Genomic DNA, 14,507 nt, shown 5'->3' with positions numbered 1-14,507 from the left:
ACAGTCAACAGCCTGTAACCACACCACCAACCTCAACCCCAATCGTAAATCTAACCTGTCAGTAAAGTAAGTGTAATTTTAAAGCGAAAATGCTACCTCTGAATCGTGCTCAGCATTGTTTATGTTTGTCCCAAGTAGGCGCAACACGATTAAGCAACAATTCCTAAAAATATTCTTTGTTAATTTGAGTTTCTGTCATAACTAGACTTGATTTCAACTAGTCTTTCAGCGACAGGCATCAAGACATTTTGTCGGTCGGTGAGTCTTATTTTTGTTGCATCATAATGGGTAGCTCCTCCCACTGTGAAATATAATTGGTCAAAAATCCTGATTACATTGCTGAATGTTAAACATCAGATATGTTCCAACTGGCTGTGATTGTGCCGTGCAATGCAGCATTTTCACTTTTACTGTGTATAGAAAAGTTAGGCTACTTGTTGCAAGAAACTTGACGTACATTATATGTGGACTTTAAGGAAGAAAATGGCTGGTCTTTATTAAATTATTTGCTCTTTTGTAATTTCAGTAAATCAGTTGACAGATGTCTGTATTGTACAGATATGCAGTTGCTCTATCCTGTGAGGCAGCAGCTGTGGGGCATTATGAGAACTCACTGCAGTCTGTTTGCTCACTCTGGGAGTTCTGGCAGCACCTGTTTTTTATCATGTGCTCTATACTCACTCAAGGGCACATCACCAATGGCACCCTGAATACTTCACTTACTGACCTTGTGTGGGTTTGTTATGAAATGTATTTGTTACGAAACAACTTTTTTTTGTTGCAGAATAGTTTTGGCGGACGGCCAGGGAAACAGGACACACTAGGTGAGGGAATGGGAACCAACAAGCAGACCCAAGGATGAGGAAGGGACCAGAAAGGAGTTTGGTGCAGGACAGAACTAGAATGGGGCTTAGGTCAGGGAAAGTGGCAAGGCAAGTGGGAACTTGGGAGAGGATAAGGGTAGTAATGAGGGTGATAAAGGCAGGATGAGCCTGGCTGGTAACTGGGTAGTGGGAGATATAATTTATACATACATTTACATTTATACATTTATTCATTTGGCAGACGCTTTTATCCAAAACGACTTACAAAAGAGGAACACATAAGCGAATCATCTTAAGGAGACAGTGGTACAAAAAAGTGCCATATTACAAAGTTTCACTATCATCAGAATAGTAATATTCAAACAGATTAAAGTGCACATTTTTTTTTTTTTTTTTTTGTGACTGGTTAAGTGCTCATGGAAAAGATGTGTTTTTAGCTGTTTTTTGAAGACAGAAAGTGAGTCAGCTTCACGGATGGAGTTCCACGTTGGTACGATGAAGCTGAAAGTCCGGGAAAGTGTTTTGGTGCCTCTTTGTGTTGGTACAACAAGGCGACGTTCCATAGCAGACCACAGGCTTCTAGTGGGCACATAGCTCTGCAGAACTTATTTTAGGTATGCTGGAGCAGACCCAGTGACTGTTCTGTATGCCAGCATCAGAGCCTTGAATTTGATCTGTGCATCAACCGGCAGCCAGTGAAGAGAGACAAGGAGTGGTGTAACATGTGTTCTCTTTGGTTCATTAAAGACCAGGCGTGCTGCTGCATTCTGGATCATTTGCATTCTGGATCATTTGCAGTCTAGTTATGGCAAGTGACTGAACAACAAGTTGTGTGGCATGTTCAGAGAGGAAGGGTCTTATCTTCCTGATATTGTAAAGTGTAAATCTACATGATCTTGTCGTCTTTGATATGTGGTCTGTGAAATTTAGTTTGTTATCGATGGTTACCCCTAGATTTCTGACCGTGTTGGAAGGCGTTACTGTAGTTGAACCCAGCTGCATGGTGATGTTGTGTTCAACAGCAGGGTTGGCTGGAAAGACAAGGAGTTTGGTCTTGGCTGGGTTAAGTTGCAGGTGGTGTTCCTTCATCCAGGCCGAGATGTCTGCCAAACAGGCAGAGATTCGAACAGTCACTGTGGTATCGTAGGGCTGGAAAGACAAGTAGAGCTGTGTCTCATCGGCATAGCAGTGGTAAGAGAAACCATGTGCCTGAATGATGGGTCCCAGTGATGCTGTGTATATAGTGAAGAGAAGTGGCCCAAGCACTGAACCCTGAGGTACCGCAGTAAGTAGCTGATGTGGCTTGGACACCTCACCTCTCCAGGCTACCTTGAAGGACCTACCTGAGAGGTAGGAATTAAACCAGTCAAGCACAGTTCCTGTGATGCCCAGTGAAGAGATGGTGGAGAGTAAGTTCTGATGGTTGACTGTGTCAAAGTCTGCAGAAAGGCCCAGCAGAAATAGGACGGATGTTCTGGATTCAGCTTTCACCCATCTCAGCGACTCGGTGACAGACAGCAGGGCAGTCTTGGTGGAGTGTCCACTTTTGAAGCCTGACTGATTGTCATCCAGCAGCTTGTTCCGTGAGAGATAGGCAGAGATTTGATTGAAAACTGCCCTTTCAAGTGTTTTTGCCATGAATGGGATGAGAGAAACTGGTCTGTAGTGTTCGACTGGTCTGTTAAGAGCAGGTTTTTTCAGCAGCTGGGTTACTCAAGCCTGCTTAAATATAGTGGGAAAAGTGCCTGTAAGCAGATGATAATTATGTGTGTGAGTGCAGGTAGGATGGACAGAGAGATGGCCTGGAGAAGGTGAGAAGGAATGGGGTCAAGGGAACAGGTGGTTGGAGAAGAGGAGTTTAGAAACCTCAGTGTCAGTCAGAGGAGAGAACATAGAGACAGAAGAGTTGCATACAGGAGACAGGTGTTTGATAGGGTGTGGTGCTGAGTATGTATTGCTGATGGTTGTAACCTTATTAGTAAAAAATGTGGCCAAGACATCTGCTGTCAGTGATGCATCAGGTGGTGGAGGGGGAGGACAGAGAAGTGTGTTGAATGTTCTAAACAAGCTGCGAGTGTCTATGGTGATTTTGATCATGTTCTGGTAATAGGAAGTTTTTGCAGATTTAACGTTATCTGAAAAAGGTGCAAGCAGAGTCTGATACTTACCTAGATCTGCTGGATCTTTAGATTTCCGCCTCTCCTCTCAGCTGCCCTGAGGTCAGTCCGATGTTCACGACATCAGAGAGCCAGGGGCTGGGTGGTGTAGTACGTGCTGGCCTAGAGGAGAGAGGACAGATGCTGTCTAGGCAAGTGATGGCTGCTGGGCAGAGGGTAAGGTCAGACATGGCCACAGGACAGATGGTGAGGTCAGATATGGCCACAGGACAGAGGATGAGGTCATACATGGACACAGAACAAAGGGTGAGGTCAGACATGGCCGCAGGGCTGGGATCAGACTGGGCACCGGCTGCAGGCAAAGGAACTGCTTGACCGTGGATGGCCGCTGGACAGGTGCTGGGTGCTGGCTACTGGGCTGAGCAACAGACTGGTAGTTTGTGTCTGACAGGTGCTGGCCATTGGACTGAGCAAAAGATTGGTAGCTGATGTCTGACAGGTGCTGGTTACTGGGCTGAGCAACAGACTGGTAGATGGTGTCTGATGGGTGCTGATCACTGGACAGAGCAAAGAGCTGGTCGACAGCTGCTATGGACTGGACAGGATAGTCAGTGGTCACAGGGGACAGAACAGGCTCATCGAATGTCACCGGGGCTGGACATGATCGTCGATGGTCACAGGGCACTGGACATACTTGTCGACAGCCACTGGGAACTGGACAGACTTGTTGACAGCCACTGGAAACTGGACAGGCTCATTGACAGCCTCAGGGAACTGGACGGACTCGTCAGCGGTCTCAGGGAACTGGACAGACTTCATGACCACAGGGAACTGGACAGGCTCGTCGACAGCCACAGGGAACAGGACAGGCTCATCGACGGCCACAGGTAACAGGACAGGCTCGTCGACTGTCTCAGGAAACTGGAAAGACCCGACCATGGGGAATTGGACTGGCTGTGATCGGCTGCCGTGGTCGGGAGCACTGGCAGTGACTGGGAAACGGCCTCCGTGGCCGAGAACGCTGACGGCAACAGGGGAATGGCCTCCATGGCTGAGGGAGCTAGCAGCGACTGGGGAACAGCCTCCAAGGCCGGGAGGGCTGGCAGCGTCTGGGGAACGGCCACCATGGCCGGGAGCGCTGGCAGCGACTGGGGAACGGCCTCCGTGGCTGGGAGCACTGGCAGCGACTGGGGAACAGCCTCTGTGGCCGGGAGTGCTGCCAGCAACTGGGGAATGGCCTGAAAACATGCGCTGACGGATTGAAAAGTCAGTGAGGGAAAAAGGAAGATGCCCATTGTGCCTCTGCTGGGTCCAGATTTGGTTGGATTGTTCTGTCACAGTTAGTAAGGAAGGACCCAAATGCAGGAAGGCAGAATAGGGCTTTTATTTAAATAAACAAATAAAATACAAAATACAAATCAAAACTCTCACAAGGGAGAAGAACAAACAACCGAAAAACAAATCAGAAACTAGATCGACTGAAACTGGAGACAAGAAACGGGGAACAGACCAGAACATGCTGACAGAGCTTCAACACAGCAAAACAATCCAACAAAGATAGAACAACAAAGGAGAGAATATATAGGAGCAGGTAATTGGAGGGAGGTGCCCGCTGGTGACGAAGTGTGTGGAGAAACAATCAGTCATCCTGGCAACAGAGCGGACATTCTCCAGGTGGCACCTGCAAAACACAGGAGGGAGAGAAAGGGAAACACAGACACACCAACACACGACCAGACAGACAGGACTGTCCAGCCCAGAATGTGGTGACAATGTGGCCTTGTTAGGAGATGATCAACATTATATATAGTGTATATCTTTTGAAATGTAATGTTAAGCCAGTCTGTTAAGCCTGTTTGTGAGTGTTTGTTTTGAAGTGTTTTGAGTTCGGAGAATCACTCAGAAATTGGCTCAAAAATGGATACAAGGTGTCTGGGCAACACTTTGATTTTTGGCTGGGATGGACATTTAACCTTCCGGACAATCTAATAGCTCCAGGGATGTGGACAAGGGAACACATTTTCAGTTTGTGTGTTTGTGTGTGTGTGTGTGTGGCTAATCTACAGCCTGCAGGGTTTGTCAAAATCAAACTCTAGTCTTATTTTGGTTATGTTTCTTGTTTGCTGTACTCTGAGTCTGTTGCGTTGTACGACAAAAATTTTGCATGCTCAAAGCCTAGTGTGACTGGCCCATAATAAAGGAATAGTTCATCCAAAATGTAAAATTCTGTCATTAATTACTCACCCTCATGTTGTTCCAAACCAGTATGACTTTCTTTCTTCTGGAAAAGTCTATATAATGCAAGTAGATAGTGAATTTTGAACACCCTAGCAACCACCTAGCAATCACTAGCATGGTGGAAGTGAGTTTTGCACAGACAAGCACAGCTCTAGTTGTGAAATCTAGTTAATTTATGCTGCACATCTCAAGTCCACCCATAGAGGGTGATGAATCACTACTCATCACCCTTGTTGGACGTGGAGGGAGAGAGAGCTTTGTGATAGGTTTCCACTGTCAGAGCGCGTTCCTTCTGCAGCGTCCCAGCGCTCAGCCTCTCTTTCTCTCTCTCTGGTCACTGCAGCGCGGCAGTCTCTGTTACGGCAGCGTGCAGAGAGACAGCCTATAGCACTGAACCCACCTCACGCTGCTAGAAACCTGCACACTGTAGCCGCAGACCTGTGGAGACCTGGACTACACGCACACACATACATGCACACAGACACTCAAACGGCATCTGAAACATCTGGCTGAACCATGCAAGAGAGGTGCCTTTCTACTGTGCTCTGTGAGTCGACTTATGAATCGTGGGGGGTGGTGGTGGGGTGTGTGAATGCAGGGGTCTTCAGGGTCTGCAGTCTTAATTTATTTCTCTTCAAGGAGCTGTGTGTATGAAACAGAGATAATTAGAGAGAGACTAATCAATTTGTATGTTCATTTGACACTAATATCCTGTTTTGTGTAAGCCAGACAAAGCTGTCTGTGTTTAATTTTAATATGTGCTTTGATTGTAAACCAGAGGTTTTCTTGAATTGTGATTGTATGTGTGAGAGCATGATTGTCATGTCTGGTTAACAGGTAAGTCTGAACTATGTTATTCTGGAAGCGTAGGGTTTGTTCTACATTGGGTTCTCATCTCCACGGGTTTGGATGTCTGGCATCTGGTGTGTTTGTGTGTGTGTGTGTGTATGTGTGCGTATGAGTGTACAAGCGTGTGTAGGTGTGTTTTTGGTGTGTGCATGCTTGAAGCACAGAAGTCTAAGTGTCAGTGCTTTTTGAAACACAGTGATGAGCACAATTAGTTTGCATAACTTCTATTCGATATGCTCCTCATGGTCTTTGATGACATACGACAGGTGACATCTTTTTTTTTTAATTAGCTTGTGTGTAAATTATACCTATGTGTCGCTGCAAATTTGCATGACTTTCTTTTATATGTGGCACACGAAAAGAGAAATTTTACAGAATGTCCTGGCTGCTCTTTTCCATACAATTGAAGTGAATGCGGACTGTGGCTGTTGAGCTCCAAAAAGGACAAAAAGGCACCATAAAAGTAGCTCATTTGACTTGTGACCTATATTTGCAGTCTTCTGAAGCCATACAATAGGTTTGTGTGAGAAACAGAGTGATATTTATGTTGTTATTAGTTGGAAAGATTAGGAGGAATAGGGATTCCTACGGACATGGATAACCTCAGAATATCAGGGAATTTAAAAATCTGTTTTTTCAGGCCTGGTAAAGTCATTCAAATTTCTATATTGAATATACACTTTCTAGATATGGTCTGCTTTAAAATATTTCATCATCTTAATATTGCTTTTTGTTAGAGCTTGTGTAGAACAATAGTGATGCCTGATTTGTGAGCGAATTTTGAGTACTGTAGGTTATTTTCATTTAGCTGGTTGCAATGGTTTACAAATGTCTGAGAGATTCATTTGTGAATCAGTTTTTTATTTATTTATTTATTTTTTTTTTTTTATGGTTTCCAGAAATAAAAAAAACTAGAATATTATGATGGGCCAAATTACTCAAAATTAAATAATTAAATACATATTTAAATACATTGTTTAATACGTGATGAAATAGGTAAAAAAAAAAATTAAAAAAAAATAATGAATCACTAAATAAATCAAAAAATGTCCCTAGTATTTCATTTTAGCACTAGTTTGTGTCTATTTTCATTTTAGCATTTCTATGGGTTGATTTTTCATTCAAGCACAACATTTTTTCATTTTCAGGGTTACGGTTATAATGAAAAAAACAACACAAAGACAATACTGAAATAAAATGCAAACTAGTGCTAAAATAAAATACATCTGTTGGACATTTATTGATTTATTTATTGATTTAATTATTAATTGAATGATTTTATAGTTTTTAACAATTTCATTATGTATTAAAATATTTATGTAAATATTTCAATATATATTTAATGATTCAATTTTGAATAATTTGGCCCTACATAGAAAATTCATGGGAAATCATTGGTCAAAAGGGGTGGGAACTAGGGATGAACCTATGTATTGGCCGCCGATATTAATCGGCCAATTATTGACCAAATTAAAAAAAATCGGCATAACGATCATAAGCATTATAACACTGATATGAAAAACCAATGGTTTATTTATAATTAATAACATAAATATTTTACATTGTATTAAATTTATAATCATTTATTCTATCCCTACCAAATGTTGAATATGCATAGTATATATTTTGTTCTATCATAATATGTAAAATGTGAGTTCTGTTGTTTGGAAGTGCAAAACTCTTTTAGAAGTGCAAAATAACCTCCCCCCCCCCCCCCCCCCCACACACACACACACACACATCAATCTTCATGTTATATTTCTTGTTTTAATCTTTTTTTATCTTTTGTATTTATCTTTCATTGTGCACCTGCTGAAAAAAAAAAAAAAACAACAAAAAAACAAAACAATAGAAATTCTAAGGGTTTCCACTACGAGTACTATTATGAGTCTAGTGTGTTTTGGGTCATATTCCATTAGGATTTAATGGTATGTATTGGATTCCATTATAGATATGTGTTGGTCTCTAATATTATCCACTAGACAACATGCCGCCAATAGAAGCCAACACATTACCAGTACAGACCCACCCGGACCATTATAGTTTCCATTAAAACCAATACAATTAGCATTATAACCATTATAACCATTAAAACCATTACAATTTCTGTAAGGGTTTCTGTTGTTTTTTGTTTTTTTTCAGCATGACCTGTCATGTATTCAACAGATCCTATCTGTGTTCAATGGAAATTATTTATTGTAAATAAATTGTAAATAAAAAAGCTTTTGTACCTCTTTTAAAATTTTTAAAACATAATTCCTATGCAAAACAGTGATCTGACTACAATAAGTTAAGTGGCAAAATATTGGTTTTGGCCTATATTTTCTTTGTTAAAATCAGTATCTGCCCATTTATTTTAATTTTTTTACATCGGTGCATCCCTAGTGGAAACCCGAGAAATGCTGTAGATTCCCTTCTCTTTTTCTTTCTCTGCTTATAAAACACATTTTCTAAAGATATTCCCCTCCCCATTTCATCATAGGACGTAACAATGATGACAACGTGTGTGTGTGTGTGTGTGTGTGTGTGTGTGTACGTATACCATTGGAAAGACCCTATGGGAATCCCTGAACCATTATGTGTTCTAATGCCAAGTCATTTCCTTCCACTATCGGAAACATATGATGTGGTATATTTGGCCCATGTGTGTGTTTGTGTGTTTATATTGATGGAAGAATGGCTTTACAGGAAGAAAATACCCCCTCAGGAGCCTGACAAAGATATTTTACCACAGAACAAAGTGAAAAACTATCACAGACGTATTCTTGCAGCTCTTCAGACGAGCACTTTGGGGTCGGGATTTATATCAAGTGACTAAATCGTGGTTTGCTGCAGTATTGTCAGGCCATTTCCTCTACACGCATGCACATAATGGAGTCCTTTATTACCTCAGAATAACTGCACACAAAGGCATTTCTTCACTGTGTTTATAGCAATTGTGAAGTAAATGATATGGAGTCTGTTATCACATGAGATTTCATCACGGTGGAGGATCATCTCACTATCTGTGTGTCTGTGTTACAGGAGGTGTCGTGGATAAAGATCTTAGGCAGTATCTCAACCTACGTTTCCAGAAAGGCTCACTGGATCACGAGCTTCAGCAAATAATTCGGGACAACCTTTATCTTCGCACCATACCCTGTGAGTAACCCTTGACTCATGCCGCCCACTCTGGCCTGACCCACTGATTTATGGGTGATTTAGCTGTTTTATTCATGAAGCCCTGGCTGATATTGTCTGATTGTTGTATTAAGGGGTGGTCACTCTAGATTTTAGGAATATACTTTGTTTTAAATAACCATTTCCACCCTCAAACCAAGTCTTTTTTTGTTATAATGAAGTGGAGTTTATATGTGTAATGGCATATACTTAGAGCTGTAATCTGTAAGTGGTAGTTTGAAATGTTTGAAGATGTTATTCACAGAGGTAAGCTTTGCCTTTGGTTTTCACTGGTGCTTGAAAGGATTTCAATATAGCTTTTACTCAAGTGTAGGACTTGTGTTATTTTATGAGAGAGTGAGAGTGATTACTGTCCATCTGAGAGACTGAGCTGTGATTCCATTAGACCAGAGAGCGACACGTGAGAAGAGGACCCGGGAGAGAGCAGGAGAAAGAATACAGATGAGAGAGAGAGAGATGTATGGACTGACAGTGAGGTGAGTGAGGTGTGAGGACTCTAGATAGAATGCCTCAGATGTTGAAATCATTGAACGCTGGCAAGACAAAGATGAAACAAGTAAATTCAGAGCTTTAATTAAAGATAAATGAAAGAGAGAGACTGAGGTAGAGAGAGAGAATGAGGAATTGGATAGATGGAAAACCCATGCCTACATTTATTTTCGATCACATGTAATGGACAGGGTTCTCATGGTCATGGAAATCCTGCAAATATCAGAAATAGCCAGTGGATTTTGAATAGTGGGTTTTGCCAATACCGATAACTAAGGTGGTGGAAAGGGCAGATAACCGATTAATTGGCCGATAGTTTTTTTTAAACGATTTATAGATTGTTGCAACATTTTCTTTGTCGGCACAGACATAGAGGCCAGAGTTCAAAATGAATACATTTTAATTAACATTTTTAATCAAAATCCCAATAACAGTCAGAAAAAAAAGAATATTGGTTGCATAATGTGGGAGTTTTAGCACTAAACAAGCTTGAAACACACTGGAGACTCTTATTTTTAAATGTTGGAAACTTGGTTCCGTTACAATGCTCTATGTTTAATATTTACCAAATTAAGTTTTTTATAGCCTAAATTGCATTATTATTATTCACAATATACCTGTATGAAGTTGGAGACACGATGAATGTGCTGACGAGGGACGTTTCCATATAGTCACATTTGTCTTGCATGCCCTCGCTTCAATTTAAAAAATGTAAATATCAGAGGAACACGGAGAAATAAAAAAGTTTTAAAAAAGCAATCAGCAACTATTGGCATAGATTTCTGCCGATAACTGATAGTTCCAAAAAGCAGCTATCGGCACCAATTAATCGGAAAAAAAATGATATATCAGTCTACCTCTATTCAGGCCTGGAAAAGTCATAGAAATCAATAAAATGTTAAGTCATGGAAAAGTCATGCAAATTTCTATTCTTTAATATTAGGACTGGGTAAAAATATCAATTTTCAGATGGATCACAATCTTCGTTTTCCGATGGATCGCAATCTTTGTTTGAACGATCTTGATATCGATTCTTTAATCCCAAGATCAAACTTTTACTCTGTGCAGCAATACTCTACAATGCGAGTAAACTACTTGCATATGCGACTAAATTTCAGGCTATGTGACTAAAAATGTGTGTGGTTAGCCACCGCATGGTACACTTTTAGATTTCACTCACAGAGTCAAAAATGTTTAACACAGAGTTGCTCTTACTGCCTGTTTAAAGTATGGTTTGACTTGCTGGTTACTTGTGTCCAAAGATAATTAATTATAATCATATCACACATTTGCACATATACAGTGAAATTCTTTTTCATTCACATATCCCAGTCAAGCTGGCTGGTCTGAGTGCAGGGTCAGCCATGATACAGCACCCCTGGAGCAGATAGGGTCAAGGGCCTTGCTCAAGGGTCCAACAGTAACATCTTGGTGGTGCTGGGGCTTGAACCCCCAACCTTCTGATCAGTAACCCAGAGCCTTAACCACTGAGCTACCACTGCCCTGATCTATGCAAGCCATTTGTCATTGAACATTGTATTTACAGTCAGTTGTTAATTAAAAACAACAACAAAAAAGAAACATTTAAATCTATTTACACATAGCACAGATGCACTAAAGACCTCTCCTCATTATATGCGCTCACTGGGTGATGCCGGTAGTCTTAAAGGAATGTTCCGGGTTCAATACAAGTTAAGCTCAATCAACAGCATTTGTGGCATAATGTTGATTACCACAAAAATTAGTCCCTCCTTTCCTTTAAAAAAAGGAATGTGCTTTAAGTCCTTGGGTGGTGTAGTGACTCAACTTGGTGGTGGAGGATGAATCTCAGTTGCCTCAGTATCTGAGACCATCAATCCATGCATCTTATCACATGGCTTGTTGATTGCATTACCATGGAGACATGGTATGTGTGGAGGCTTCATGCTATTCTCTGTGGCATCCACACACCCCACCAAGGGTGAGAACCACATTATAACAACCACAAGGTGGTTAACCCAACATGACTCTAGCAACTGTGGCAATTTGGTTGCTTAAGAGACCTGGCTGGAGTCACTCAGCATGCCTTGGATTTGAACTCATGACTCCAGGTGTGGTAGTCAGCATCTTTGCTCACTGAGCTACCCAGGCCCCCCTATCATGTTTAATGTTTGATTTGCTTGCATGTTTGCATTGTAGGGATGTACATGAAGATTTCAGATATAAAATCGGTGATTGAATGACTAATGTTTACTCGCTGAAATTAGATGGTTTCCTATTAAGTCAATAGGGACTTAACAATATGGCAGCGCTGGTTTAAACACAGAAATATGAAGTTTATAATATTATAAAAGCACTTGCAGTAATTCTTCTTTACAACTTGTGTATTATTTGAGCTGTAAATTTGTTTATATAATAATTTTTACAGTCATGTCAGGGTTTTAGGGTTTGTTGTCATTACATCGTCATGGTAACAGAGTTTTAAAATTGGCTATAACGTTACACAGAAAAGGTTAGTAAGTGATTTTATCACACTAAAATCATTTTTACATGCAAATCCTTTGTCTTGTGGCTAAACTTTTGAAAAAGTGAGTATTTTAATGTTAAAAAAAGCTACAATTTGAAAAGCTTAAATGATGAAAAACATTAAAATTAATATTTTTAAATTGTACATAGAAGGGTTACCTAGAAGGTTATAAGGTCCATTTATAATTAACAGCATTAGCTGAGAGAGAATTTCTTTCATATGTAAGCAAATGGAACTGAAATATACTCAAATGAGTCGATGACAAATCGGAATCTAATCGAAAGCTTGTGAATTGGAATCAAATCTGGAAATCTGCATCGATACGCAGCCCTATTTAATATTATTTTTTTTGTGGTTATGCTTGACTATAAAATATTTAATTGGCTAGCTATTGCTGTTATGTAGAGTAAAACTTGCTTACAAGCCATATTGATGTCTATGGTTTGTGAGCAAAATGTTCTCTTTTTTCAGTTCTTTTCAATGAATTGGTGAAACTCGCTCACAATTTAGTCTAAATGATTCATTAGCGAATCGGTTCTGAGCTTGAAAGTTCATGGAAAAGTCATGGAAATTCATTGGTCAAAAAGTGTTGGAACCCTGAATGCAAAAGCTTTGTTCCACAACTTAGTGAGCTGCCTACTTAGACAGCATTTTAAAGCACACTATTTTCATAGGCACATCCGACGCAAAAGCTCATCCAACAATATGGATACTAAGATGCCTCGTTTTGTCCAATATCTAAGGCAGCATAACATATATCCTTCACTAATTAGGCAATTACAGAATGTATTCCAACAAACTAAGTGAAAATGTTTTATCCAAGACTGTCGAGACAGGAAATATTGATTATATTTTTATATTTTATTAAATATGGCAAAGTATAAAAAAATAGTTTAATTTTAATAAAACTTGCCTATTGTACTCCATATTTGTGTTACCTAAGTATATTTGTGCTTATAAGAGTATTGTGTCATTAGCTTGACAACATGCTAATGTCAAATTCTACTGAAATCAGTTGTATGTCAAGTCTCTCATTTTCTTAATGTAAGAAGCGCTACATTGCTGCCTATGTAGAGCATTTCAATATGGCAACTCCTTAGAAGTTAGCTGTCTATATAGGCGGTTGAAAGCAAAGGCAGCTCACTAGGTTTTGAAACAGCGCTCGTGACTCCAGATATTATACAATCAAAGGGAGGAAGTTGAGGACATATCCCAATTCCCATCACATTCTCCACGACATGATTGGCTGCTTGCTGAGCAATAGACAGTAATGCTCATAATCACAGAACTGCCTTTTGAATTATGCAACATATCTATTACAGCTTAGGGTGCTATGACAGGTTAGACCTGCCACACGCACACACTCACACACTCAGAGTGAGAGACAGGGTGACATTAGACATTCTTAGTGTTGACATTGAACCTCTAAAGGGATGAGACGTGAGACACTATTATTAATGAGGGACGCAACGTCCTCTGATATCTTACCAGAGACCCTGAGACACTGTCATTTCTAAAATTTACCATCAGAATCAGAATGAGCTTTATTGCCATGTATGCTTACACAAAAAAAAAAAAAAAAAAAAAAAAAAAATTCTTGGTGACAGAAGCTTCCAGTGCACAAACAATACAGCAACAAGACAGATATAATAATAATAATAATAAAAAATAGATAAGCCAATAGAAAATATAAGTGTATATAGAAATACAGAGTAAGACAAAAAAAAAAAAAAAAAAATATATATATATATATATATGTGTGTGTGTGTGTGTGTGTGTGTGTGTGTGTGTGTGTGTGTGTATGTACAAATGCAAATCTGTTATATACAATGCAAGGGAATGTAATGCAGAAGAGGTAGGATATGTTAAATAAATATAATTGACTAAGCTGTGTAATTGAAGGTAATTATTGCATAATGGTGCAGTTTTAACTGTTCTTGAGATGGATAGCCGGAGGGAAAAAACTGTTCTTGTGCCTGATGGTTCTGGTGCTCAGATCTCTGTAGCGCCGGCCAGAAGGCAACAGTTCAAAAAGGTATTGGGTAGGGTGAGTGGGGTCCAGAGTTATTTTTCCAGCCCTTTTCCTCACTCTGGAAGTGTACAGTTCTTGATGGGAGGGCAGGGGGCAACCAATAATCCGCTCAGCAGTCCGAATTGTCCTTTGTAGTCTTCTGATGTCCGATTTCATAGCTGAACCAAACCAGACAGTTATTGAAGTGCAGAGGATAGACTCAATGACTGCTGAGTAGAACTGGATTAGCAGCGCCTGTGGCAGGTTGAACTTCCTCAACTGGCGAAAGAAGT

The 14,507-nt window shown here is 40.2% G+C and overlaps 1 protein-coding gene across 1 annotated transcript in view; it reads left to right on the top strand.

Annotated features, from left to right (window-relative positions):
• LOC127435396 (membrane-associated guanylate kinase, WW and PDZ domain-containing protein 2-like) overlaps positions 1–14,507 on the top strand; it is a 311,603-nt gene that overhangs the window by 93,695 nt on the left and 203,401 nt on the right. The window contains exon 2 of the mRNA XM_051688849.1: positions 9,053–9,169. Coding sequence (XP_051544809.1) covers positions 9,053–9,169 — 117 coding nt within the window. The remainder of the gene's footprint in view (positions 1–9,052; positions 9,170–14,507) is intronic.

Source organism: Myxocyprinus asiaticus, chromosome 45 (assembly GCF_019703515.2).
Source record: "Myxocyprinus asiaticus isolate MX2 ecotype Aquarium Trade chromosome 45, UBuf_Myxa_2, whole genome shotgun sequence".
Lineage (NCBI taxonomy): Eukaryota > Metazoa > Chordata > Actinopteri > Cypriniformes > Catostomidae > Myxocyprinus > Myxocyprinus asiaticus.
The sequence above is the reverse complement of the archived record's forward strand: the minus strand, read 5'-3'. Positions and strand labels throughout refer to the sequence as shown.